Genomic DNA, 27,509 nt, shown 5'->3' with positions numbered 1-27,509 from the left:
CTGGTGGAGCAGCACCCACGGGGAGTGGGAGAAGAGGTCGGGGGTGGTAGCAGGTCCCAGGTGACTGAGGATTGGGGGTGCAGGCACCCATGGTGCCACACGGGGCTTGGGGACAGGCAGGGGCAAAAGGATGATTGATGTTGTCCATGCCAGGAGGGCGGCTGGTGTCCCTTCTGCCTCCTGTGCCCTTCCACTCCCTCCACACTGGCTGTGACAATGCATTTTTTCCTGGCTCAGCAGAGCATCTGCTGCTACAGCACCACCAAGGAAACCCCCAGTGCCACCCCTGGAGCAGGTGGGATCTGCTCCAGCCTTCCCCCCTCATTTAGTGCCCCCCACCCCAGACCCCTCCTCATTAAGTCAGCTCCAGCTTCTGGCACCACTGCCCTGTGGTGACTTATGGGAAGCAGCAGAGACTGGAGCCACACTGGCCTGTCCTGGGAGTGGGATGTGCTGGGGACAGGTTCAGCCATGGCACAGCTGGTGGGGCACAAAGCCAGTCCCGAAGCCACAGCACGTGCTGCCACCATGGCAGGTACACCTGCATCTGGCACACCTTGCCAGAAGCACTGCATGAGATATATTTTTTTCCCTGTAAAACACTTCCCAGTCTGTATCAGGCCCCCTGGCTCCCTGGGCAGGATGTCACAGCTGGCCAGTGCCATTTCCCCCTGCCCATCCCAAGCACTCTGGGCAGCCTCAGAGCCAGGAGGAAGAGGAGCTGAGTGCAAGAGGGACTGAGGGCTCCTGGGCAGCACCAGACAAGTGCTCCCCCAAGGGCCAGGCTGCCACCCACACACACGGCTCCCCCACGCAGCTCGGACAATGTCTTAGGGGCAGGAAAAATAAATAAATTAACATGAAAAGAGCAAAGGAGCAAAGCACTGGCAGGGCCGAGGGCAGGCAGCCCCCGCTGGCCACATCAGGGAATGGAAGGACAGGGAGGTGACAAAGGTGATGGCTGTGCTCAGGGCTCCACGTCCTCCCGCATGCTGATGGTGTCCTGGAGACGTTGCCCCGGGTCAGTTGTTGTTCATGATCCACCAGGAAGCTGGGAAGAGAGGAAAAGCAGGGAGGTGAGGGCAGTGTGAAACTGGGAATGGGGATTTGGGGTGGCAGAGATGGGGGACCTCACCCTGCAGAGGTCCTAAAGTACCCACCCATCCACACTCCGGGCAGGGAGCATGGCCATGGCATGGCCTGGGGAGGGGTGATCCCCTGGAACTGTGGCAAATTCTGCAGGAGAGCACTGGGAATGTGCTCAGCGGGACTGGCAAGTCAGGAGCAGCACTGGTAGTGTAGGGTTCAGTCCAAATTAATTCATATTTTATGGACTAATATTTTACAAGACTCTAAAATGATCCCTGAAAGCAAACTGGGGCTTTATTTGGTTCCCAGTTCCCACAGCTGGTCCCATTTGCATTGGTACCATGGGAATGTGCACGTTCCCTGTGCTGGCCTGACCCCTGGCCCAGCACTGGGTGTGACCCTGGATGCAGCCCCTGGGGCTGACCCAGGAGCACCAGTGCTTTGCAGAGCAGGTTCAGGGCTCAGGTGAAATACAAAACGAGGCACCAGGTGTATTTGGGACAGGACTCATCTTATCTGCTACCCGGGCAGTGTCCCTGCTCCTGGCTGTTCCCACTGGAGAGCACCCTTGGGCAGGGGACAGACCCCAGCTCACACAGCCAAACCTGCCGGGGACAACAGGTCTCACCCTGGCTTGAAAAACCTCATTTAGGTCACCTCAAACCAATCTTCTGCTCTGAAGGGAGCCACAGTGCCTGTTCCTGCCCCGCTCCTGCCTCTGCAGCACACCCAGGGCAGGACTGAGGCACCCCTCACCTGGGAAAAGCATGGTGGTCAGCAGCTCCGGGGACTCCAGCAGGCTGAGGATGGACTGCTGGAAAGTCTTGCTGCAGCTGGACTGCAAATGGCTGTAAAACAGGGTGCAGGGTCAGGGGAATGTGGTGCTGGGACCCTCTGCCCACGCACAGGGACAGGGCAGCTTCTGCACCCCCAGCACCAGCCCCCGCTCCTGCCCTGCTCCCCAAATCCCTTATCGGGATCTGTGAGCAGCAGATGGCCCCAGGGCACACAGGGCAGAGCAGTGGGACAGGCTGGGCAAGGAAAAGGAACAGGGGGAAAGGGAGCCCTGTGAGCCCCCCAGCCCCACCCATGGACAGCATCCCACCTTCTCCAGGAGGTCACGTCCTGCCAGAACTCGTACAGGATGAAGCAGGCCTCGTCCGTCAGCTTGCAGGCAGAGACACTGTGGGGACAGAGTGGCCCTGAGCTGGGGCTGGCCAGGCTGGCATGGCCTTGGCACGGTGTTGGCACGTGTGCCCCAGCAGCCTGGGACAGCAGGGCGCTGCTGTGCACGTCAGTCTCACCATGAGGCTCCCAAAGCACACTCTGGGGGCATTCACAGTTCGTGACAGCTCCAAAGGATCCCAAACCCAAATCCTGCTTCACAGCTCCTGTGTCCAGGTGGCAGAGGAGCTTTACAGCTCTTACACTGGTCTTTGCTGCTGCCCAGGAGCCAGCACGTTCTGTGTTTTATTATTCTTACTCCTCGCTAGCACTGACACAGCTCATCCTGCCAGCCCTTGGAGCAGTTGTGTGTCACTTGTCACCCTTCACACAGGGGGAAACTGAGGCACAGGGGAGGAGCTGAGCTCACAGCACAAACCAACATCTCTCTGCCCCTAAAGGGATGCTTCCCACATTCCCTCCTGCCCAGGAAAAGCTTGGGCTGCCCCCGGTCCATGGGCAGGTGGGTGGGAGGCAGCAGGGGCAGCAGAGCAGTGCTCGGGGTGCAGGGCAGGGGAAGCAGCAGCAATTCCAGCTGAGGATGAGCCTCTCCTGCAGCTGCTGGCAAGGGGACCAAGCCCCAGGGGGACAGCACAGCATGTCACCCAGCAGCTCTGAGGCTGCATCCCCTGCTCCCACATGGAGCTTTGCTATTCCCTGGAGTGACCCAGGCCCATGGAGTCTCCCTGGGCTCGGCTCCAGTTTTCTGCTCACGTGGAGAGCCAGCCCACGCAGCCACCCCTCTGTCTCCACAAATAGCTCTGATGACAAAAAAGCCCATCAATTCCAAAGAAAAAGCCTCCCATTCTCTCCACCGCACGTGTCACAGTGAGTATCTTCCTTTTGTTTGGATTGAAAATGTGAATTTGTTCTGTTGGAAGTGAAGAGCTGAAAAGGGATATTTGAAATGCAAACAGCATGAATGTTCCCTGCTGGAAGGGATCTGGAGGGTCCACGGGAGAGGGGAAGGGAGCAGCTGTGCCATCAGGGCCAGGCTGGCACTGCCATGTCCCTGCAGGCTCTGGAGCAGCTTTGGCCTCACCCAGGGGCAGCTTCAGGTGCTCGTGGCAGTTTCCCACACATTCTCCATAAATCAGTGCTCTGCAGGAGCTCTGCCTCTCACCTTTCCATGGCTTTCAAGTCCTTCAGTGCTGGAGGAGCTTGTGCATTCACTTACAAGAACACACCACAGCCACTCCTGCTGGCATAAACCAGTGCATAAACAAGGCACTGGTTCTTACTGGGAATACCTGCAGCAGATGGGATGTTACTGCAGGGACACTGCAGCTGTGACACTCATCCTGCCTGCCAGCCCCGAGCCCACCCTTGCCCCGGCCAGCACACAAAACACTCTACACAAATCCTTGTGTCCCCCGAGGGTGTTAAAACCCCCATTTCTGTGGAAGCCACCCCCAGAGCACCCCCAGAGCACCCCCAGAGCACCCCACTTACTGCAGGCAGCTGCTGTGCCCGGCCGTGCCCTCGGTGTAGGAGCGGAACGCCTGCCGGAACTCCTCGATGCTGCTCGTGGCCACTGAGATCTGCCTCTTGGCCACCAGGATGTGCTGCCCAGGGACAGGGGTGTCAGGGGCTGGCCTGTCCCCCCCTGCCCTCCCTGCTGCCCCCCTCTGTGCGATCCTGGGGCACCACACTGGGTCTGGCACCACCGTGCTGGGGACAGCGGGGACACCGAGTGGCTCCTTCCCACCTGGACAGGTTGTCTTTGCAAGGACCACACCAACAGGAGATGCTCCATCCCCCAGAAGGGGGGTCCTGCTTTGGGGCTGCTGCAGGTCCCCCAGCAGAAAGGGGCTTGGGGACCCCTCCCCCTGGGTCTGTGGGCACTCAGAGCACTCCTGGGGGATTTGGGCTCCTTCCTCTGGGCTGGCTGTGGGCACTGCCTGGGGCTGGCAGAGCAGGAGGGAGCTGCATTTGTCCCGTGGACGGTCCCACACCCAGCTCACAGCCCTGAATCCCACCCCGCTCCATCAGCAGGTCACAGCACAGCTCCCCCAGCCTGGGGCACGGGGGCAGCGTGTGAGAGGGGTCCCCTGCAAACCACGAGGACAGGGACAGGGACAGGGACAGGGACAGGGACAGGGACTTACTGCATCCTGTCCTTTGCACATGGTTTCCTCCTTCAGCGGCTCCAGGCGTGGGCTCTGCGTTAACACCGGGGTAAAATCAGCATTAATGGGAGAGCTCTGCAGCAGGAGAGGCACTAACGCAGGGGACAGCTCCAGGGACATTCCCCGTGGGAGTGCAGGGCTGCGCCCCGCACATTTGTGGGGTCTGTGGGGCCTGATGGACTGGTCAGCATCCCCAGAGGGCCAGGAGAGGGTCAGCAGAGCTGGGAGGGAAGGGTGGCTCTGCAGGGCTGGGGCTGGTGCATGGTGCAGCTCTGTGACAATGCCAGGGCTGAAGAGGGGGGCTGCTGGCACGGAGGGGGGGTCCCAGCACTGATGTGGCCATGCCCAGCTGTGGGGCAGCCCCAGCACCCCCCTTGGGCACACACCTTGCACTCCAGCTTCTCGATGAGCTGCTGGAGCCTGTTGATCTGAGCCATCCACTGGCTGTTGTCCTCGACACAAACACCTACACGGCAAAGGGCACAGAGGTGTCACCCAAAAAAAGCTCAGTTTTATCATGGCCAAAGCTTGCTTAAAACCCAAAACCCACAAAATCTTCTAAACTTCTGATTTAATCCAAAAAGCTTGATTTTTTTTTTTCCACTGCCCAACAGATACAACATCCCACAGAAGTTCCAGTTCTCCAGGATGCTCCAGACTCCATCCAGGAGAAGCCTTCACTGCCCAGTCCTGCTGGAGATGTGGCACCTGAGGACATGGGTTAGTGGTAGCCTTGGCAGTGCTGGGGAAATGGTTGGACTCAGTCCTGGAGATCTTTTCCCACCCTACTGATTCTGTGATTCTGTTCTGGTCCCACATCCCCTCCAGGCTCCAGCAGGGCACAACCAACCTGAGGGACAGCAGGTACCTGTTGTCAGCATCCCAGAGTAGGGGTCTGCTGGGGACAGGCAGATGTTCTTCTGTCCCCTGCGCCCACACCGTCTCCCTGACCTCAGGCCAACCGAAGCCTCAGATTTCTTGATCTCCTTTCTGGAATAAAAGAAAAAGAAATACAAAAGGAGGGGTTGAAGTCATTCCTAGAAATGTCAGCTCCACGCCAGGCTGGGAAAGTGCAGATCCCACTCCCAGATGTCCCTCCCAGTGAGGAGTGGGGCTGGGGACAAGGGGACCAGCGGGTCCCAGCCCGGTACCTGTCCCGTCCTGCCTGCTCCTCCACGGTGTCCACAGCACACTCGAGGGACACCTGCAGGGACTGCAGCTGGTGCATGGTTTCCCGCAGCAGGAACCGGGTCAGGAACTGCTCCATCTTCGAGGCAGTCTCGTACCTCTGGGGGAGAGAGGAGAGGATCTGTCACATCTCTGTGCAGCGGAACCACACCTGGAAGGGGCTGTCCCTTAAATAAACCAAACGGGGTGGATTTCAATAAAATTTTAATTATCACCAAAGGTGACACTTCAGGGCAGAAGTGACACTGCAGGGCAGGAGAACCCTTGGGGTGCATTGCCTGTGACATCACAACAGGGAATGCAGCCATGGTTCCATGGGCACCACGGCCCCAGCACTGCCAGCTCCAGGAGCCGTGCAGGAGGGCAGATGGACACAAGCCACAAGGTAAAGGTCACTCTCAGGGACAGCCCCCAGCCCCAGGAAGGGCTCCAGGCTGGCACAGCATCCCTTGTGCCCCCCTGTCACACACTGCTCTGCTCACTCCAAAGCTCGGGGACAAGCCTGGGAGCCTGTGGTGGCCCCCTGGGTGCTGGCAGCTCCTTCCCACACCACTGGCAGGTCCAGGCAGGAGCTGGCTTTGTGCTCTCTCTACCCAGGAAAACAGTGCCAAGCCTGTCTGCTTCCATGAGAGGTTCCCTGATGAATTTCTGATGTGTGCTTACACTGGGGGGTGTAAATGGGTCCAGAGGGGAACATGTGAGAACTTGTTTCGGGAGAACGAAGGGGTCACCTGGCCTGGAGGGTGCCCAAAGAATGGGTCAAGAGGCACACCATGCCACAGGAGCAGGAGGCAAGAGAGACAGGGAAGTGCCTGGACACACAGAGGCACCCCAGACTCCTTCCTTTCTGTGCCAGCTGGAATCACAGATCCTCTCAGCTCATCTCCATGTACTGTGGGCTCTGCTGGTAGCAGCATTCATAGTATCATAGAATGTTCAGGAATTGGAATGGACCTTGGAGATCATCCAGTTCAAATCTCCCCCTGCCGTGGGCAGGGACACCTTCCACTGTCCCAGGCTGCTCCAAGCCCCAATGTCCAGCCTGGCCTTGGGCACTGCCAGGGATCCAGAGGCAGCCACAGCTGCTCTGGGCACCCTGTGCCAGGGCCTGCCCACCCTCACAGTAAAGAACTTCTTGCTAATATCCAACATAAAATTTCCCTCTTTCAGTCTGATCCCATTCCCATTTGTCCTGTCACTGCAGTTCCTGAGGAAGAGTCACTCTGCCACTTCCCTGTAGCCCCTTCACAGCCTGGGAAGGTGCTCTGAGTTCTCCACACAACCTTCTCTTCTCCATCCTTAACAGCCCAAACTTTCTCAGCCTTTCCCCGTAGGGAAGGTGCTCCAGTGCCCTCAGCAACTCCATGGCCTCCTCTGGACCTTCTCCAACAGTTCCATGTCCCTTTTATGCTGGGGCAACATAAATTGTGCACAATATTCCAAATGGGATCTCACAAGAGCAGAGTAGATGGGGAGAATCACCTCTCTTTACCTGCTGGTTGCAGTCTTTCAGATGCAGCCCAGGAATTGGTTAAACCACTCAATTTTACTGTCCGGTGTCCACTTACTTCCTTAAAACCAGCAGAAGTTCTGTCCTTGCACCATCAGAAAACCTCCAGGCATGGAGGCAAGGAACCCAAGGAGGGATGCTCAGCCAGACAGGGAGTGAGGAGACAGGAGGGAAGGCTGTGACATAGGCAGGCACTTCTAGAGCAGACACTGCTGTCCTGCACTGGGGCTGAGCCACCCTCCCTTGCAGAGCAGGTACCCGAGCCTGGTTTGCCCTCACGAGACCCTTCTTGTTCCACTGCAGGCTCTTCCTCCGCGCTCAGCATCCCTGTGGAGCCCCAGCCATGCTGAAACCTGCGGTGGTCATAGACAGCGGCAGCTGCTTCACCCGGGGGGGCTTTGCGGGGCAGGAGCAGCCCCAGTGCGTGCTGAGGACGGCGCTGGTGCATCCCTGCAGTGCAGGCACCCCGCGGGATGCCCAGCAGCGCTCCCCTGCCCCGGAGAGCCCGGCGGGCTCGGCCGCAGCCCCCCGCTCCTGCCCGCTCCAGTACGGCCTGGTCGAGGACTGGGACAGCATGAGAACCCTGTGGAGGCACCTCCTGTGCTGCTGCCTCAAAGTGCTCCCAGAGGAGCACCCGGTGCTGCTGGCTGAGTCCCCGTCCTGCCCCGCCGGCGACAGGGAGCGGGCGGCCGAGCTGCTGTTCGAGAGCTTCGGGGTGCCCGCCCTGCACGTGGCCAACACCGGGTTCCTGTCGCTCTGTGCCCACGGCAGAGTCACCGGGCTGGCCGTGGAGGCCGGGGCAGCCATGTCCCACGTCACCCCCGTCTGTGAGGGCCAGACCCTGAGGAAGGGCACCCGCTGCCTGGGGGTGGCCGGGGACCACCTGTCCGGGCACCTGCAGCGGCTGCTGCTGCAGAGCTCCGCGGAGCTCTCGGTGCTGCAGGCCCTGAGCAAGAAGGTGCTGACCCAGCTGAAGGAGCAATGCTGCTACGTGTCCTTGGACTACGAGGGAGACCTCCTGGAGAAAGGGTCCCATCAGCCAGCCAGGTTCCAGACCCCTGACGGGCGCTGGATCACCCTGGGCAAGGAGCGCTTCTGCTGCCCGGAGCCGCTGTTCCGGCCGGAGCTGCTGCACCACAGCTGCCCTGGGCTGCACCGGCTGGCCAGGCAGAGCCTCCAGACGGTGCCCGAGCACCTCAGGAAGCACGTGCTGGGGAACGTCGTGCTCTCAGGTGGCTCCTCCATGTTTCCTGGCTTTCCTGAGAGGATGTGCTTGGAGTTGAATTTCCTTTTCCAAGGCGCGGGCGTGCACATCGAGGTCCTGGCGAACCCCAAGAGGGGCACGGCAGCCTGGGCCGGGGGCTCCATGGCAGCCTCGCTCACGTCCTTCCAGCACACCTGGATGACAAAGGGCGAGTACCAGGAGCACGGGGCTGAGTATGTGCACACGAGATTCCAGTAGAGAGGTGGCAGCCACCCCAAACTCTGCCCCGCTCCGGACACAGCTGCAGCAGTGGTGACCCAGTGGCTCCCGCACTGCTGCAGGGGTGCAAAGTCAATTAAAGTGCCCCAAAAGAAACAAAGTGCTTTTCACTGACACTCCAGGTTATTTCCTATCTAACAAGGGTGTCTCCCATCGGGCTGGAAAACAACTGGGGCTCATGCTGAGGATCCGGGCCAGCTGACTGTCTGGTCTGGGTACGTTCAGTCAATCCTAATGCTCCAGGTTGCATTTCCCAACTGAAAATGCAGCTGCCAGGATGAGAAAGGGACCTTCTCCAGCTATCAGCGCTGCAGGACCCCCAAGGTGAGTCACAAGTGCGGGAGGAAGGAGCTGAGCAGGGGAAGAAACCTGCACTGCAGCCACTTACTGCAGGAGGTGATTCCTCATCCTGGCCCTGGAACAGGTCAGCACCGGCTGAAGAAGAGGAGCTGAAAACCAGAGAACTGCACTCACTCCTTGTCATTTTGGTCTAAAGGTCAATTGGTGCTTGAGAGAGCCAATTCAGCTCCCTGAACTGAACGGGTATTTTCTCACCTGGCTTTGCTGCTGTCTCGCTGAACTGACTCGGCTTGGCAGATCTAGATTAGAAAGGGAGCAGAGGCTGAGAAGGAAGCAGCTGGGGAGCACAGCCCAGCTGTCACAGCAGACTCCTGTCCCCATGGCCAGCCCCGTGCCAGCTCCTCAAGGGACACAGAAACCACAGGATGTCCCCGTGAGCACCAAGAGAGGCAGTACCAGCAGTGGGAGCTCGAGGAAGGAGCTCACAAGGAGACAGGCTGGAGCAGCATTCCTGCCTTCCCCATTGAATCCTCGTGTGACCCCAAGGCTGTAGCACCCAAAGCCAGGCTGCCCTCACCCCCCCAGGTTCCATGAACCATGTCCAAAATAATGTCCAGCAATGCCACCCCAATGCTCGGGTCAAATATTTCCAATTCCTGCTGCATTTCTCTCCAGCACACGGACGATCTGGAATTCCAGAAGCCCTGCACAGAAGGATTTTTGTTGTAACCCTTCCACTGCTGGTGTCAAAGAAAGGGAGCAGTGGGGAGGGTCCTGAGCCCCCCATGGTTTTCTGGTTGCTCTGTGCCACCAGCCCAGTCCAGGAGCTGTGTCTGACTGGGCACAGCTGGGTGGGATGGAAAGGGAAGTGGAAAGAGTGAAGAGGATGGATGTTAATCCCCCAAGCTCTGGGCTCATGCTGGAGTCAACAAAGGATGCTCACAGGCCCCTGTCTCTCCCACCAGCACCAGGGGTCAGGGGGATGGAGGTTTTCATCCCTGCTGGAAAATGAATCTCATTTTCCAGCTTCAGGAAGAAGGTGACACAACACTGACAAGATGCAGCCATAGCAAACTGAGTTCCAGCTCTGCACCTCCAGCCTCTCCCAGCCAAGCACCCCACGGTTTCCTACAAAGCCTTCCTTGCCCACAGCCCCAGAAATGAAGAGCTCAGGGCTGGGGATTCCTGTTCACCCTTCCCCTCCTCATCCCAGGGCGTGCAGGTACTGAAATCCCTGCCAGCACTGCCTCTCTGTGCCTGCCCAACTCCTGCCAGCCTGTACTCATTCCCTGCTTGAAGGGGAACAAGAGACACTCCAGGCTCCCCAGGACAGAGCTGGAGTGAGCGAGCTCCCAGGGGAGACAGCAGGCACATTATTCACTCACCACATAGCCCTGCATACTCCATTTCACTGCCCAAAATCCAAATCCAAACACTGCCATCCCTCTGGCACCACCAAGGGCCCTACCTCCAGCAAGCAGCCAAATGAGGTGTGCTCCCATCTCTAGGGTGTCCTTCCAGCCCTGCCACAGCCTGTGCACACGGACACTTCCCCTTGCCCGGGGCTTGGACACTTCTCTCCAGCCACATCATTCCCCTTCCCAGGTTCTGGGAGAAGCCCCAACCCTGCCTCCCAGCAATCCCCATCCTCCCAGCTTCCACCCTGCATGGCCTAAGCCTCACGTCCCCCATGGATGGACTTTTATGGCAGGAGCAGAGCTGCTCTCACCCACACCACATTCAGCCTGCCACGAGCCCCACAGCTCGCCCAGGGCAGCCCCTACACCCCAAAAAACACAGGCAGCAGTGTGGGGTGACAGCCCCAAAACCCCAGTGCTGTGCTTGGAGGGGGCTCAGCTCCAGAGGGTCCCACAGGGACACAGCAGCTCTGCCAGCTGCCTCCTGCCTCACACCTGGTCAAACACAGCACACCCAGGGGAATTGCTGGAGACAAGGATGGAAATAACCACCCCTCAGGACAGCTCCAAATGCTGCTTCACCTTTTGGCATCAATTTGGAAAATCTCATGCCAGAGGAAAGAAAGAACCCAGAGTCCGGCCAAGCATTGCACTCCTCATTTTGGGGCAAAGAACCAAAATCCTCTCATCAGACGTTGCACAGAGGTCAAAGCCTCTGTTATCAGAGGTTCAATAAACTCACCAAGCACAGCATTTTCTGCTCATGGCAAAGCCCCATGGCTGGGAGTCACAAAGGAAATAACTCAGCAAGCACAAGACAAGGAATTTTGGTCTTGCACTGGTATTTCGGCTCTGTTTACCCAGATGAAAATCACCAAGTTGTCAAGAGTGTTAAAGGTATTCAAATTCTGATTTGGAGGGGTTTTATTGTCTTCTTATGATGATAGTTAAGCTCAGGACAGAATGGAATGGGTGGCCACATAATTCTTCTCCAAGGATAAGTAAGTCTGCCTGGCTTAGAGAGGTATTTATGTGAGAGTTTGCAATGTTTGCACACTGGAGACTGGAAGATTTTAGCATACAGACCCCCTGTGAGAAACATCAGGCTGTTTTCTGAGTTATTTCCACTATTCACTTCCTACCCTGATGCAATTATATTGCAAACATGAAATTCAGCCACAAAATAAGGTGTAATTAGCACACTACAGCACAGCCATCAAGTTCTATTTTACAAATAAGTGGGAATGACAGAATGTGGAGGAAAAACCCTCTCTTCTTGACAAGACATATTTTCTTCAGCATGCTCCTAGCAGCCCAGTGAGGAAGGATGGGGACATGGGAAACCCCTAATGGTTTGGTTTCCTCCTGCTGACCTGTAGATCCATAAAAACAAGCACGAGCAGGTTTTCTGCTCACACACACACATACACACACACACACAAAACTTCTGCAGAAACTGCAGTCACACAGGACAAACCCAGCTTGCACTTCCCACACTTCCCCCCAGGGTTTCTCCTGACAAGGAGCATGGAGCAGATCGAGGAGCCTGCCAGGCAGGAGACAGCTGGGACACAGCCCAGTGATCCATGCCAGGTATCCTGGCCCGCAGGGACACGCACAGAGCTGGGAATATTCAATCCCAAAAAAGGCTTTTGGCAGCACTGCCTCAAACACAGCTCCCAGATGCACCCATGGCACATTCCCTCTGAGCCTTGATTTCCTTATTTCCCTCCTGGCTGTAGCTCACCAGCATGGTCTGAGCAGCCTCTCACAGAGCTGCCCGGGCTCTCTGTCTGTTCTCCTGCTCATTTTCACATTTCCAGCTGTGGGTCCCTACTGGAAACGGATCATAACCAAGAGATGCTGTGCTGAGACACAGCTCAAGCCAGAGATCTCCTCCTTCTCCTTCTTCCTGCCAGCCTGGATGTCACTGCCTGCTCCAGAGTCAGGCAAAGTCCTCGTAGATACAGCCTGGCAAGAACAGGCAGGGCCTGCAGATCCCTTAGCAGGGCTCTTCCAGGTTTCTCAGTGCACAAGCAGCTCCCCAGGATGAAAATTCATCTGGTTCTTCCATGAGGGTGCTCTCTCTGCCAAAGTGGGGCTCCCAGACCTCAGAGAGGTGTTTGAACCAAAAGAATTGAGGGGCAGGTGCAATATGGGACATCTGCTCTCTGCCCTGGCTCACAGAGGCGTGAGCTCTGCCTAAAATCCAGCCCACTAATCCCATAGCATAATCATAACTCAAGCTGGAGTCCATCTCTGGAAATACAAATGTGGGATATATTCAGGTCCCAGCAGGTAGGAATGCAGCATTTATCACCTCTGGCAGCCTCCAGCAGTGGCAGGTATCCCACGGCTCTGCAGGAGCCCTGCCCACTCCTGCCTTCTCCCAGATCAGAGCCCAGCACACCAGGGAAGTGCAGGGAAGAGATTCCCAGGACGATGAATAGCTGCACTGGGGCAAATCAGGGCTGGGATCAGAGCACCTGATCAGCACAGACCTCTCCTGGGGGAGAGCAGTGCTGGGAACACTGGGCTGTCCTTGCTCCAGGCAGATCCAAACAGGTGGAGAAATGAGTTCATCAAAATTTGCTTCAACAGGAAAAACCTGCTTTTCTTTTCCAGGGAACACCAGTGGCACCAGAAGCTGTGGAGGGAGGAAAGCCTCACACCAGTGCTGTGGAGCACAGAGTGACTGTGCTGCCCTTTGGAGAAATACAGGACTGTACACATTCATTACCCAAAAAGCCAGAACAGAAAGGAACTGAAATAAAGCACAGCTCTCTGGAGAGGATTCCTCTTGTATTTAATAACTGTGTTATTAAATACACTTAATAACTGTGACTGGGGCCAGGGACCTGAACCAATGATAAAAATGCATTTTCAGGAGATTCCCTCTCCTGGCATGACATTTCCACACATGCAGGGAGACACTGCTGAGGCTGGCTCTGGCCAGAGGAAAACTCAGAGAGGGACTGACACTACAGAGGCACAGACAGCACTTTGATGAGTGTGGGACTGGTCCCCCTTTTCCCAAGAGGTCAGAGGAGTGTTCACATGGATGATTGTCCCTCATCTGCTTTGAACAAAGTGAGAGGATTGATAGTTTTGTCTTTACAAACAAGCTGTGGTTCTGCTGGTAGATAAGACTGAGAGGTAAAAGAAACAATGGGATGGATTCCACTGATTGATGAATGGAAAAAATGATATTTGCCTTTACAAAGAAACTGTAGGTTTGCTGATAAATGAAATTGGATACTGAAAGATGAAAGAAGCAATGGGGGAAAAAACCATGAATTCTAAAGGTATTAAAAGTTGAAAGGGAGGGTTTATACATTAGAGTACAATAAGTAGAATCTTGGGTACCAGCATTCCGGGAAGTCTGTACCTCTCAAGTACCTCAGCCAATGGGAAAAGGGAGAGAGGAAAACCACTGGGAAATTGGGATAAAAAGGGAGGCTACATCATGCAAAAATTTGAGAGATCCCAGGGGAATGCCCCATGGCCTCTCCCTTTATTTGAATAAAGGAAAAGGACTCCTTTGTCTCTTTTTTTGGACATAAACCTCTGGTGTTTGGGAATTAATTTTCCTGACAGAAGCATTGAAGGCAAAGACAGGATTCTTCCCCTGGCTCAGCACCAGCCCAACACCCAGCTGAACCCTTCCATACAGCTCAGGTGCAACAGGGGCTGCTGGTCCCTGGCCGGGACCCCTCCAGCACTGCCTTTCCCCACTGGCCTCATCCCAACGCTGCCCAGCACAGCCAGGGCTCAGAGCTTGCCCGAATTAAAACTGCTAATTGCCCATCAGCACAGGCTGTGGGCAGAGGGAGAGCCCTGGCAAAGGAGTGAGCTCTGGCCCAGGTTGGGAGGGCAGGAATGGCAGCAGCTCTGGAGCAGCACACTGCTGTGCCAGCCCCTGTCCCCTGTCCCTGTCCCCTGTCCCTGTCCCCCAGCCACATTTGGTGCTGCCCTCCAGCCAGAGCAGGACCAGCCCTGCAGGGCACATTCTGAGCCACGCTGCTGCTGCCTGGGAAACACTTTGTCCAAAACACTTTCTTCTGGCTCAGAACCCAACACGGGCTCTCAGTGATGCTCACAGAAAGTATCTGTGGGCAGGACCCTGCAAGGAGCTGCTGGAGCAGCCACTGCAGAGCCCTGCAAGGGGGGGAGATGATGTCTCCAGAGCACAAAAGCTTTGGATTTACTCTTCCCCTCCCCAGCCTTGGCTTCCCCTCCTCCAGGCTGTGTGGCTGCAGCACTGCCTGCATACGCAGACACCCCTTGATTTGAAGGGTTTGCTGCCCCCGCTCCCCAGATCTCACACTAAGGAGCAGCTGAGCTCACCACAGCTCCAGTTGCACCCTCAGCTGCCCTGCTGCCCTCCCCTGGTGCCATCCTTACCAGCTTGGTTTTGTCCATGGCTGCCAGCACCGCAGCATTGAGGGTTTCCAGGGCAGAGAGCACATTCCTGTATTCCCCCAGGTATGCCGAGAAATAATCTGGAGCGGGACAGAACACCATGGTCAGGTTCCTGAGCACCTCCATCTCTGCCTCCCCTGCTCCTGCTCCCCACACACAGCCCACAGCTGCAAGGGGGGCATTCCCCTCCCTTTCCAGAATCATTTTCCCACTTGGACTGAAATGAGAAATCCTTCCCTATGCCCTTGGGAAAAGCACCTCCGTGTTGGGATCCAGCCACGGGGATCTTTGATGCCACCCAGCCCTGCCCAGGTTAGACACACACAAACCCATCACACACACCCTGGGGAGGGGAAGCTCTGAAGGGCAGGAATATCCCTACTTACCACACAACTTCTCCGTGTCCACATTGCTGCAAGAAACACAAAAAAGCTCCTGTTAGATAGTGGGGCTGGTGTGGGGGAAATGGTGGTGCTGAGCAGGGGTTTGGGGGCTTGAGTCACAGTGGATTTACTGCTTGTTCATGTATTTTCAGAAGCTGCAGTAGAAAAATAAGGAGCTGCACAGGTTCAGATCCAGCAGCTCAGGAGCCATGTCTGGCCCCTGCAGCACCTAGAAGCTGAAGGAGCTGGAAAATCTGCTCCACCAACATCTCCTGGAGCTGGAGTGTGCTGAGAGAGCATCTGTGACAACAGAGTGGGCTTGGGATGGAGATGCCCCACACCCCTGACTGGCCAGCTGGGTTGGCAGCCCCATTTCTGAGCCCTGGAGCTGCTTTTTCAACCCAACCTCTTCCCCCAAAAGTGGGAAGCACCCAGCCAGGGCTCCCTCTCTGTTTATCCCTAACCTCAGCCCAGGTTCTCCCACCAGACCCCCTCCTTTCCCCTCTGCCTCCTCCAGCTGCTCTTCCTCCCCTTCCCTCCCTCAGAGCCCAGGTGATGTGGGGCTGTCTGCAGGTTCCCAGGGGCTGGATGACTTCACAGCCCTCCAGAGCAGTTGGCCCAGCCCTGAAGGCCATTAAAGCACAGATCTGGCTCCAAAAACCTGGAGACAGGGCCAGACCCCCACCCTTTTCACTAACAGAGAGCACTGCACTGCACAATCCACCCTGACATCCCTGCAGGGCTCGCACAGGTTCAGTGGCTGCTAATGGTGCTGCTGGGGTGGAGGGGGAAATGTTCAAAAACAGCCCCAGGTTTTGGGATGGGTCTGCATGGTGCTGTAGGATCTGCTCAAGTGGCCAAAGCCACGGAGGCAGAGCTGCTCTCGATGCCCAGCATCACCCAGAGCCTGCAGGGACAGACTCCAGGATGTCATTTATTCAAATCAGCCTCTGCTCAAGGCATTCTGCTGCCTCAAAATCCCCAAATGATTACAGCCATTTTTTAATCCTGATTGGGAAAGTAGAAGAGAGCCCCAAAGAGAGCTTTTTAAGTGTTTTTTAAGTGTTTAAGTGCTGTCACACATGGAGGAATTGATGGTACCTGGAGTTTGCCAGGTTCCAAGAACAAGGAATGCTGCAGTGCTGCTGCCCAGAGGGTGGGAAACCATGGCCACCTCTCCCTGTCCCCCCTCTGACACTGCTCACAGGGAAAAGGGACAAAAACACCCCCATGTAAAATTAGAGGACAGAGTGTGAAGTGTGCAAAAATGCCATTTAAGGTGAAATAATTACAGCAAAATCTTCCTACAGCTTTTCCCGAGACATCAAAGGCTGGTTTCTGTCTCTCACTTTATTTTGGGCTTCCACTGAGAGCTCTTTAACAGTAGGTGGTGGTTCAGAGCATGGGAATATTTTGGCATGAGGGGTGGCAGAGCCAGGGCAGGGGGACTGCAGCCCCTCTGTTCTGTAAGTGCATCTGGAGCTCTGCAGGCAGCAGAGAGGGGCAGTGTGAGCCTGGGACTCAGCCCAGCTATTTTAAACACGCAGGAGCCGAGTTAGGCAGGGCTCTGCAAACTGACCTGGCACTGCAGGCACTTTTTAAAGAGGATAAAATGTCGTGCTTCCCTCGAGACTCAATACAGATAAACCTGCAAAGCCACAGCCCCTCACTCTGCCAGCTCCACTCTGTCCAACTCTGCTGATCCCATCTCTGGGCAGCTCTGCCAGACAGAGACACTGAGGTTTGGAGCATCGGTGCACATTGGAAAAAGGTTTTGCTCCTTCTAAAGTTCTCCCCTTTGTTTCTGGCAGCTGTGTGGAGCCTGCAGAGCTGCTGCAGTGCTGCAAGAGCCCTGGCACTGCAGCATCCACAGCACAGCCTGTCAGACCTGTGCCCCAGAGCTGGCACTGCAGGGAAACACAGGCTCCCATCCCAGGGAAGGGGAAAAGTCACCAAACAGGGGATGGGGACGCTTCGTGCACTCATTACCCAGGCATTTTAACTGGTCCCAGTGAGACCCTGGGGCTGGGAAAGGTTTCAGCAGGAACAAGGAGCTCCCAGCTCAACCCACTGCCAGTTCCACCAAGGTGAGACAAAGAGCTGCCATCAACTCCCACCCTATGGCTTCTAAGGTTATTAATAACTCTTTAGATCTTGGCTGCTTGCTACTTAAAAAGAAATGTTAACTAATCAATCACTAAACCATAGAACATTGAACCAATCAACGCCATCTCATGGCAAAAGTCATCCCTCTGGAGCTGTCCAGGGGAAGGTCTGCTCCCTTCCCTCCCTGGTGCAGCTCCATCAGCAGCCCTGCACAGGAACCTCTCCCCATGTCCCACAGCCTGCAGCAGCCTCAGAGCACAGGCAGGGGCAGGACAGAGCACAGCAGGCAAACCCTAGGACTGCTGGGGCCATTCTCATGCTACCAGGATTAATTCACACAAAACCCAGGTGGAGCACGGACAGAAGGTGCACACCAAATCCTGACCCGTTTTGCAGGGCTGCCAGGGGCAGCAGGCTTTCCTCTGCTCCTCTCTGCCATTGCCACTCCAAGAGAAGAGCCATCCTCTGCCTCCAAAGCACTCATCCTGAGACTCTCCACGTTTCCCATAGCTGTATTTTGACTGTGCTCAAACCACTGATTAACTGTAATTAAGCCTGAACTGATGATGGAGGATCTTGTCATCATTATGCTGTTGGGATTTTGTCAGAATGTGCCTGGAATTTATGCAAGAAAACAGCAATCAGATGCAGAAAAGCAGACGGGATTTTTTCTTTTTTTATTTTTAAAATTTATCATGTTGGGAACCTCCACTGCCATCACAGATCTGGCTCCCAAACCTTTTTTCTTGTGACACTGAGCGTTTCAGTCACCCTCCATCATCAGGGACTGGCAGATGCTGCAGTTCTGAGTGTCTGAGTAAAGAGACAGGAGGGAATTCACTCAAATCCCTTCTTCCAGACCATCACAGGCTTGAGGTTATTTCCACCAAGAGACTTTAAGAGGCACCAGGTCAGCACTTCCACCCCCTTTTGGCTCCAGGACAAAAGCTCTGAGCAATCTGCACCCAATTCCTGAACAACCTCATGGAAAGATGGATTTTCCAGATTTTACTTTTTTCAATTTCCCCAACAGGTACAGGATAGAAGGATGGGTAAAACCAAACAGCACTTCCCTGGGCAGGTTTCACAGAGCAGGAATTCAACCCCTGAAATTCTGGATGCGGCTGTGGAGCTCTCATACCACCAAAAACATCAGTCTCTTCTCACCCAGACGTTTCAGAGGATGAAAATGCTCTTTCCCAGGAAGATGAACCTTACTGTGCCACTGCCAGAGCTGGTGTGGAGCTCTGGGCCAGCCAAACAAAACCATGGACCTGCTGTTTGTTGTACCAGCTGCCATCCAGAGCTGAATTTGGTTTCAGCATAAACTTCTGGATGTCACAGAATTAAAGTGTGGGGATACTTTATGCCAAAATGGAACCATTTCCTGAAACGCAGAACAAAATCAGCCTCCTGTGGAAATGCAGAATCTGAAGTGAGCCCAGCAAAGGTGTGTGATGCACAGGCCCCAGCATCCCACCTGAGAGCCAGAGGGGTGGGAAGTGGAGAGAGAAGAGCATAGGGCTCTCTGGAAGGAGAACAAGAAATGTGGGAAACCTCTGGAATATTCATGTTCCCAGATGTCAGCGCTGGGGCCCAGGGGAGCAGCTGCATGTTCCAAGGGTGGCTGAGGGTCAGGATGGGTCTGGGCAGTGCTGGCCATGGAGCTCTCTGTTACTGCCCCTCCTCGGGTCAGGCTGCCAGGGATGAGGAAACACAAATTCCAGCCTAGACATGACAAACACAGCACCAAACCCACCTGCTCATTAAGGGTGAAACCTTCCCATCAGCACAAAAGCTTTGGGACACAAAAGCAGCACACCAGATCTGCTTGAGGAACTTGTATCTGCTTTCCAGCTCTTCAATCTGGCAGCAAACTTTGGCCAGCTTTCTGAAATATCAAGTTTCTGACAGTGTAAAGAACAAGCCCAGGGGAGAAGGGCAGTCCAGCCCCCCTCCCTGGGGACAGCAGACACCAGCACAGCCCTCACATGACACTAAATCCTGCACACCCAAACCCCATGTTCCCTACACTTGCTGAAAGCCGCTGAAGGCAGGAATTTGGAAACAGCTCTGTCTGAGGGTCCCTTCTGCTCTTGGTGGCAGGAAGAGAACAAAGACCCAAGGCTCATGCCCTGCTAGTAGATGTCACCAGCTGGTGACATTGCCACGTTGCCATAGCTATGGCACCCTCGTTAGGTAACGAGCTGTGGGGGCACCCCGCAGCCACGGCTCCCCAGGCAGCACGGGCACTGCCAGGTCCTCAGCTGCTCCACACGGATGGAACAAGCCCTGAAGGCAGGAGACCTCCCCTGTTCAGTTTTGAGCTGGGTTAAAGCTCCCAGCTTCACTGCACCCTGTGTTTTCCAGGGGTGCTGTGACTCCAAGATCACCCCAAAATGGAGCGTGAGGAAAGGGAACATCACTGCCAACTTCCTGGGACCACAGCCCAAAGAAACAGAGATGTTATCAGGAGATACCTCATCCACAAGCCCAACAGCAGCAGCCAGGCTCCAAGGAAAGCAGCACAAGGCTGCCCACACTGCCCACTTCTCTGCCCATCCCTGCAGTGGGAACTAAACCCCACTCCAGCAGCACTGGGAGTCCATCATTCCCACTGCCCCAGTCCTGGGTATCTGCTGTTGGTGGCATTTGGTGGCTGTTGGCATCTCAGTGTCACAAGGGGCCTCTGTGCCACTGCCCTGGCTCCCTGCAAAGCCCTGGGACCAGCACGTACAGCTCAGGCTGCCCCAAATTTCCTCACCCTGGCAGGGACCTGTGCCTTGGTCAAGGGTGTCAGAGGTGCAGGAGATGCTGGGGAAGCCAAACCTGCCCCCCAGACCGGGAGAAAGCTGCAGCCCCTTGTCCCCAGCAGCACCCCAATGTTTGGACAGACCCCAGCCGTGCAATTCAGCAGCACCCAGTTCCTCCCAGTGCCAGGACAGACTCACCCACACCAACCAGCTGGGCATAGAGACCCAAAAAGATGGGATGAGAATCCCAGCCGAGCCCAACAGACCCCTCTGGATAGCAGCACTCACGAGGAGACCAGAGCTAAACACAATTCCTTCTCCTGCTCTTTGAGGCTTTCTTTATTTTACAAGAAGCTGGCCTAAATTCCCCTGTTACACGCACCGGGCCCACTTGTGGTGGGAAGCAGCTCTTACATAAGTGAAAAGCAGTTCCCTGAGTCAGCAGTGGCAAAGTCTGTGACTTTCACAGTCTGTGCCATGTCCCCACACCACCACATGCTCCTGCAGACACACAGCCTGCTCCACGGGCTGGGGGTTCCTGGACTACATTTTCCAAACCAAAAGAATGGCATTTTCTGGAACTGCAGTCAATCCCATGGCTGCTCTCAAAACGTCAGACTGCTCTCAGCACCAGGGCTCACCGCTGGTGCCCAATGGCTTTGAATACCTGCGTGTGGCAAGAGGTGGGTTTGTCTCACCCTGACTATTTATCACACCCGCCTCCAAACATCCTCCATCTCCACTCAGGCAGTTTTAGCTTCTCCTGCATCTCCTCCGTGCAGCGCGGTACTCACTCTGAGTGACGCCTGTCAATGCCACTGAACAACTCCCACAGCTCCTCCGAGCTCAGGATGCCATCAGCAAAATAGTTCTTGAACTCGTCAAATGACAGCTTCCCATCATCTGCATTCAAAGAAAAGAGTAATTACGTATCTGTGGAAAGCAGCATCCCAGCCCCAGCGAGCGCCCCGCAGCCGCTCCCGTGGGCGTGTGGGATGGCTGGGCATGCTCTGCATGGAAATTACAGCACAGATCTGCCTGGGAGAGTGGCCCACCAGCCCAGCAAAAACACAGGAGTGCTGCTGGAATTGCAGGTGGGAATTTCAGCCCTTTCCAAAAGGCCCCATCATGGTGTTCTTAGAAATGCACGCAGACTGTCCAAGAACAAACGGCATCATGGAAAGAAAGTGCTCTCCATTGACTTAAGAGCTTCTTCCTTCCTCTCTGTGGAGGACTTCAGCTCCTGGGCTGCATTGAGATCTGCAATAAAAGCACCTCCTAAGCTACATGAAGGGAAAGAGCCAAAGAGTGTGGAAAGGATCAGGGAAACCATTTGTGATATTGGACTTCTTGGTTCACGGGTGCTGGATTAAAAACTGGGTAGCAGAGCCTAACTCCCAAATGCCAGGGCTCCAGGGGGACCCAGAAACATGATCACCCAACCAGGAGCACCTGTAAAAGCCTGGACTGAGCATGGAGACAGAACCAGCCCTGGGAGGGACCGAGCAGAAGCCTGAGAGCCCCTGGGCAGGAGAAGGGCTTGGAAGGGGCCGTGTCCTGTGTGGTGCACAGATGGGGAATTGGGGGAGCCCAATCCCCAGGCCCTGGCAAGGCTCTGGGATCCAGGGGAAGCAGAAAAGCATTTTCCACCTTCCCTCTTTCAGCCAAACCTCCCAGTGGGAAGGAGCCACACTGCTTCAGCCACAGCCAGGCAGGGAGGGGGAGGCAGCAGCAGGAATAAAGCACTCACCATTCTTGTCGGCTCGCCGGAAAATCTGCAAGACAAAACACAACAGGGCTCAGTGTGGCAGCAGGGAGAGAAGGGCAGCTGAACAGTGAGCCGGGCAGCACCCAGCACCACGGAGAATCACCTCCAGGAGATCAGGGAGCCGTAGAGGAGCCCCAGCTGCTGGGACTGCACAGGCTGCTCCGGGCAATTCCCCTTTGCCAATGATTAAACCCATTTCTTGCCTCTAATGCACAGAGCCCTCAGCTGAGCAAGCCCCACACTCACAGCAAGCACCTTCTAGAGAATACAGAAGTGAAGCAGAAAGGACTTTGCTGCATCCCTGTGATGGCAACTGTTTAATTTTTCAGTCCATTTAAAGGAAAGAACATTAGGTACAAACCCACTCTGTAAGGAAGCACTTAGTGCATCACCAACGCTCAAGCCCCTGCTCCGAGGAGCAGCTCCTGCCCTGAGCTTTGTAAGCACCCCTCAGCACAGCCCTTCCTGCAACACCTCTGTGTCCACACACACAGTAATGAATTATTAGTGAATTAATTAATCTGTAACCGCTTCTGCCACAGAGCACAGTTGGAGAGCTGCTCCAGTTCTGGGTCTCAACACAGATTCCCAACCATGAGGCTTCTCCCATGACCCAGGAGAAAGCTGGGGCTGCTCAGCCCTGCCTGGACCTGTTTCACCAGTAATTATTGGAAGGTCTGAGGCTAACTCCAGGGAGGAACAGCGCCACTTCCAAAGCCTGGGAACATTTTCCCACACCAAAATGCACAAGGTCTTGTCCAGCACATCCTAATGGAGTCAACAACAGAAAATGGTCTATGTGGCAACTGTCCTTTATATCATCCTTGGTGATGAAGAAACCTGCAGGTCTGAAGAAAGATTAGGAAAGAAAAAGGGCTGGGAATGGAGAGAGAACTTTTCTATTCTTGCCCACACGCTGCTCCCAGAGCAGCCCCGCTGCCCCTCCGCCCCCAGCTCCTCCTGCACTGCCAGCTCTGCTGCATGTGCCAAGGCCACGTCCCACATCCAGTCCTGACATACCCCTGAGAAACTGCTCCGAGGTAAAGTAAGAGCTGCCCAGGAAAACCCCGAGCCTCTGGCTTGCAGCTGGACAGAGGCTTTTCTAGTGCTGGAGCTCCCTGGTTCCTTCCCCAAAAGGGATCAAAAGCAGGGGCAGGGACAGCTCCTTGGAGGATGCTCCTCTGAACAAAGTGAGTTCCTCCTGTCCCAAGCTGCTGCAGGAACTGAGGCTGCCTTGGGCTGAACAGCATTAGGTAACCATTCCCCCCCGGAATTCCAGCTGGCCAGGCTGCTGCCCTGGCAGGAAAGTGGGGCAGGCACTCCCTGAGCACCACACACGACCTGCTGGATGCACTTTGGAGCTGAGATGGAAACCTGCAGCTCCAAAATAGTGCTGATTTCTCTGTATTTTAAAGCAAAGCTTTCTCCAGGCTAACAGGCTCCTTGTGGTGCTCACGGCTGCAAGGGCAGCCCCTGTGGCTACCACATGTCCGTGCCACCCTGCCATGGACTCTCCATCCAGGGAGAAGCTTCATCCTGAAGAGCTCTGTGTGATCAGAGGGACACATGGCTTGTGAAATGACACCTCTATGGCTCCAGGTGTCACAGAGGCCACCTAGCTCATGCCAGAGACAGTCAAGTGTCACCCAGGCACTGGGTGCAGATTTGAGGGAGGGCAAACATTTCCCACCCGCAGGCTGACCTTGCTCAGCAGGGCTTATCTGTGGGCTCAGAGGGAGAACACAATTTCAGGGAACATCCCCAAGAGCTGAGAAGATCTCTAACCCAGGGTGAGCCCATCCTGGGTTCAGCAGGAGCCTCAGCAAACAGAGGGGATGCCTCTCCCTCACACACAAGGCTCAGTGAGTTACACGAGCCAGCACACACATGACAGCTGCCCAGAGCTCAAAATAAACGTGGCACAAGCAGGGAGCTGGGAGTGCCCCCCGAGGCAGGGCCACGTCTGCTGCAGAGCCCCTGGAATGGGAGGGATCCGCACTGCCTGCAGCCAGCCCAGCCCTGTCTGAGCAGGACCCAGCTCCAGCCCAGCACAGCCAGCACAGAGCCGCTCCTGAGCTCCGCAGGGCGAATCCTGTCCCCTCCCCGGGCAAGGCATGTGCACAGCAATGGCAGCGCTGTCCCCAGGGCCGACAGCAGCCCTGGGACAAAGCCAGGGAAAAGAGATGCAAAGCCAGGCTGGGAGAGGGATTAGGTCTGCACGGGCTGCTGGAGGGCCCTACAAGCAACCCCTGTCTTGCCTCGGGGTGGACTGGCAGCCTCAGAGGCACAGGGGCACTGCCTGGAGCCCGGGATGTTAGCCTCAGCCCTTGGGCTTGTGCACTGAAACAGCATTTATTTATTGGATGAACCCCACAAACACCCGGGAAGGAAGGAGATTATAGGATTTCTGCCTGCAGGTCTGGAAGCTACCGCGGCTGCTGGACGGGCAGCCAGGGACAGGCGGCTGCCGGGAGGGGACAGCTGCCCTGGGGACACCGCGCTCATCGACCCGCGGCAGGCTAAGGCACCAGAACGCCGGCCTTCCTGAGGCTCCCGTATCTCGGGAGGGCAGCGAGCAAGCCCAGGGACAAATCTCCCCGAGGCTTGATATGCTGCACGGGGCGATGGCAGCACTGCGGTTCGTACCGCACCGGCAGCCAAGCGTCTCGGGCAAAGCCCTCCTCCTCCTCCTCCTCCTTTTCACTTCTCCCAAAGGCAGGAGATGTGCCGCAGGTGCCAGGGGAAGCAGCAGCCACCGGGATCTGTGATGGGCAGCGCTGCCGGGAAGGCGCGCGGGGCTCCTGCCCTGCTGCCGCGGGATGCTCGCTCCGAGCGGCCTGGGGGCAGCTGGACACCGGCCAACAGCCCAGACCAAAAGCGCGGAGATTAAACTCACCCTGTCAAGCTCTGGAGCAAAGATGGGAGCAAAGGAGTCACAGGGTAGAGGAAGAGAAGCCGTCGGAACCCGGAAAGCAGCTGCTAGCGTTGTTAACATTTCCCATTTTAATTGCTTTAATGACACCCTGAGGGATGGATGTGCGACTCAACGAGTGCCCTGAGGAGCTGAGCTGGAACACAGCTGTCACCACCCGCCCCCTCCTGCCCATCTTCCTCCAGACAAGTAATTAGTGCGGTTAATGATGCTGGCTGGAGAGCCTGGGAGCCCGAACCCCCCTGCCAGGCAGGAGAGCCCCTGACCCCCAGCTGGCAGCTGCGAGAGCCGAGGGAGCCGCGCTGCCCTCCTGGGGATGCCAGGAGGTCTTGGACTGGACCACACGTGGAATTCACCTTCCCAAAGTGCTGCCCGAGATCTGCTGTTCCCCTCCTCTGGGATGGACTGGGACACGGGGGTGAACCTGGATCGGGACAAGACGGAGATGACAGCTGGGAGGTGACATCTGGCACCGAGCCTGGGCTGTGCAGGTGCCCGGGTACCACCAGCCCTCATCCTTAACCCTCGCTGCCTTTCTCTTCCTCAGCCCTGCAGGGCAGGGCCAGCACCTCTGCCCCCACATCACAGGGTGACTTAGATCGCAGCGGTGCCGGACACATGGCAGTGCCAGGGCTCTCACCAGGGAGATTTGGGCGCTGTCCACCAGACCCAGCTCACGGAAGACACGGGGGAGCAGGGGGTGCTCCAGAGCTGGGCTCCGGCCCGGGCTGTGTCACTAGCCCTAGGAGATGGCCGGGATGCCCTGCCTCCCCCGGAGCTCCGGCCCCTCTCACAGGAGCAGCACGGCCTGGAGGGGACGCGGTGTGACAGAGGAACTGTGCCAGCATCTCAGAACACAAAGACAGCCACCACCTGCATTTTCCAGTTCCCCGTGCCGCCCACAGCCGCCAGGGTGCCCGGGCGACCTCCAACCCGCACGGAGCATCATCCTCCCCAACCCCGGCGCGTCGGGAGCGGGCAGGGACAGGGGCTGCACCCGGGGGCTGCAGCAGGCAGCGCTCTGTTGGATCCCATGGCTGTGAACAGCCCCGGGGAACCTTCCACAGCGCTGCTGCCAAACACAGCTCCCGCTCCGGGAGTCATGACAGCCAGCTCTGGATGAGGCGTGGGCTGTTTCCAGCCACCCAGAGGCCCAGCATGCAGCAGAAGGATACGACATCACTACTGAAGCCATCACGACCATGCACAGCTCGGGGCTGTCAGAGCCTCAGGCGCATCCCTCGGGCCGGTTCCTCCGGGAGGGAGCCTCACCCCGACGCCCACACGTGCGGCGGCTCCCGGGGGAGGCACGGCGGTCCCGGGGCTGGGCAGGGGTGCGGGGTTCCCCCCGCGGTACTCACGTCGTGGAAGATGGGCAGCGGCTGGCGCTGGGGCTTGGGGCCGCGATCTGCTGAGAGCAGGCACACGGCCAGCAGCTCGGCACACGACATCATGGTGCGGTGCTGCGGGCACCGGGGGAGCGGTGCGGTGCCGGAGGGTGCAATGCCTTAGGGGTGCGGTGCGGTAGGGATGGGTTCGGTGCGGTACCACGGGGTGCAGTGCGGTGCCGTAGGACGTGGTGCGGTACCGTAGGGCACGGCTCGGCGCGGAAGAAATGGCCTCGGTGCGGTAGGGATGGGTTTGGTTCGGTGCCGTAGGAATCGGCTCGGTGCGCTAGGGACGGGTTCGGTGTGGTGCCGTAGGAATGGCTTCGGCTGTCTTCGGTTCGGCAGGGGTGATTCCGCTGGGCTCGGTTCGGTTCGGCAGCGTGGTTTAGCTCGGTCGGCTCGGTTCTGTTCTGCTCGGTCGGCTCGGCTCGGCTCGGTTCGGTTCGGTTCGGTTCGGCTCGGTCCGTGCGCAGGTCGCGCCCCGCCGGTCCCGGCTCAGCCGAGCGGCTCCGCCGCCTCAGCCAACTTCGGCTCCGCGCAGGGCCCGCCCCCGCCGCCATCCTATTGGTCACAAACTGTGATTGGCACCAAGAAACACCAATGCTCTTGGCGGAGGGAGAGGGGCGGGGCCGCGCTGGGTCCCGGTGCCCGCTCGCCGCTGGGGTGGTCCCAGTTGGACCCAGTGCAGCCCAGTGTGCTCTCACTCACGGGTTGTGTGGCCGTCCCTGGGTGTCCCAGTGTGACCACAGGTCTCAGTGTGGTCACTGTTGGCCCTACAGTAGTGCTGGGTGCCTCAGCTGGCGCTAGGGTGGCTCTAGACCGGTGGTGGATGGTCCTATTTTTGGTCGTTGTTGACGCCACCAGAGCCCTGGGTGCCCTGAGACCCCAAGTGGTCCCAGTTTGAGTGGTCCCAGTGTGGTTGCTGTCGGTCCCACTGTAGCCCTGATCACACCAATGTGGCCCCAGCTGGTACCAGTTGAGTCAAGGGTGGTCCCAGTGTGGTTGCTCTTTCCCCCAGGGTAGGCCCAGATGGCCCTGGGTCTGCCCCAGTTTGACCATGGGTGCTCATAGTGTGGTCATAGCTGGCCCTAGCATAGCCCTGGTTATCCCACTGTGGCCCCAATTGGTCCCAGTTTGACTACAGGTGGTCCCAACATGTACACTGTTGGCACTGGGAAAGTCCTGGCTTCCTCAGCTGGCCCTGGGTTGGCCCCTCTTTGAGCACAGGTGGTCCCACTGTGGTTTTGGTGGCCCTGGAGTGGTGCCCTGACACCCAGGGTGGTTCCAAATGAGTTCCTGGTGTTGCTAGCTCCTCCATGCCCACAGTGCCAGGCAGCCTCTGCTCCGTGCTGTTTCCCTCTGGGGCAACATGCTGGGATCCCAGCACTTCCAGAGATGTGAACCCCCCCTGCCCCA

The 27,509-nt window shown here is 56.8% G+C and overlaps 2 protein-coding genes across 3 annotated transcripts; one reads left to right on the top strand and one right to left on the bottom strand.

Annotated features, from left to right (window-relative positions):
* Positions 1–805: 805 nt before the first annotated feature.
* NECAB3 (N-terminal EF-hand calcium binding protein 3) lies at positions 806–26,581 on the bottom strand. Of its 2 annotated transcripts, none has more exons than XM_062504911.1 (13): positions 26,067–26,581; positions 21,756–21,780; positions 20,800–20,908; positions 15,150–15,175; positions 14,746–14,843; positions 5,594–5,730; positions 5,293–5,432; positions 4,829–4,908; positions 4,422–4,475; positions 3,766–3,878; positions 2,195–2,272; positions 1,846–1,937; positions 806–1,051 (listed from the first exon to the last, which is right to left on the bottom strand). In XM_062504911.1, exons 1-13 carry the CDS (start codon positions 26,157–26,159, stop codon positions 1,023–1,025), a joined length of 1,074 nt encoding a protein of 357 aa, XP_062360895.1. In that variant the 5' UTR covers positions 26,160–26,581; the 3' UTR covers positions 806–1,022. The 2 variants fall into 2 exon arrangements, with proteins under 2 accessions (XP_062360895.1, XP_062360896.1); XM_062504912.1 differs by having other exon boundaries at positions 5,311–5,432.
* Positions 7,484–8,602, top strand: ACTL10 (actin like 10). The gene has a single exon (XM_062505220.1). It carries the CDS (start codon positions 7,484–7,486, stop codon positions 8,600–8,602), a length of 1,119 nt encoding a protein of 372 aa, XP_062361204.1.
* Positions 26,582–27,509: the final 928 nt, after the last annotated feature.

This window comes from Cinclus cinclus, chromosome 18, assembly GCF_963662255.1.
Source record: "Cinclus cinclus chromosome 18, bCinCin1.1, whole genome shotgun sequence".
NCBI lineage: Eukaryota > Metazoa > Chordata > Aves > Passeriformes > Cinclidae > Cinclus > Cinclus cinclus.
Note: the sequence above shows the minus strand (reverse complement) of the source record. Positions and strands in the feature narration are given on the sequence as shown.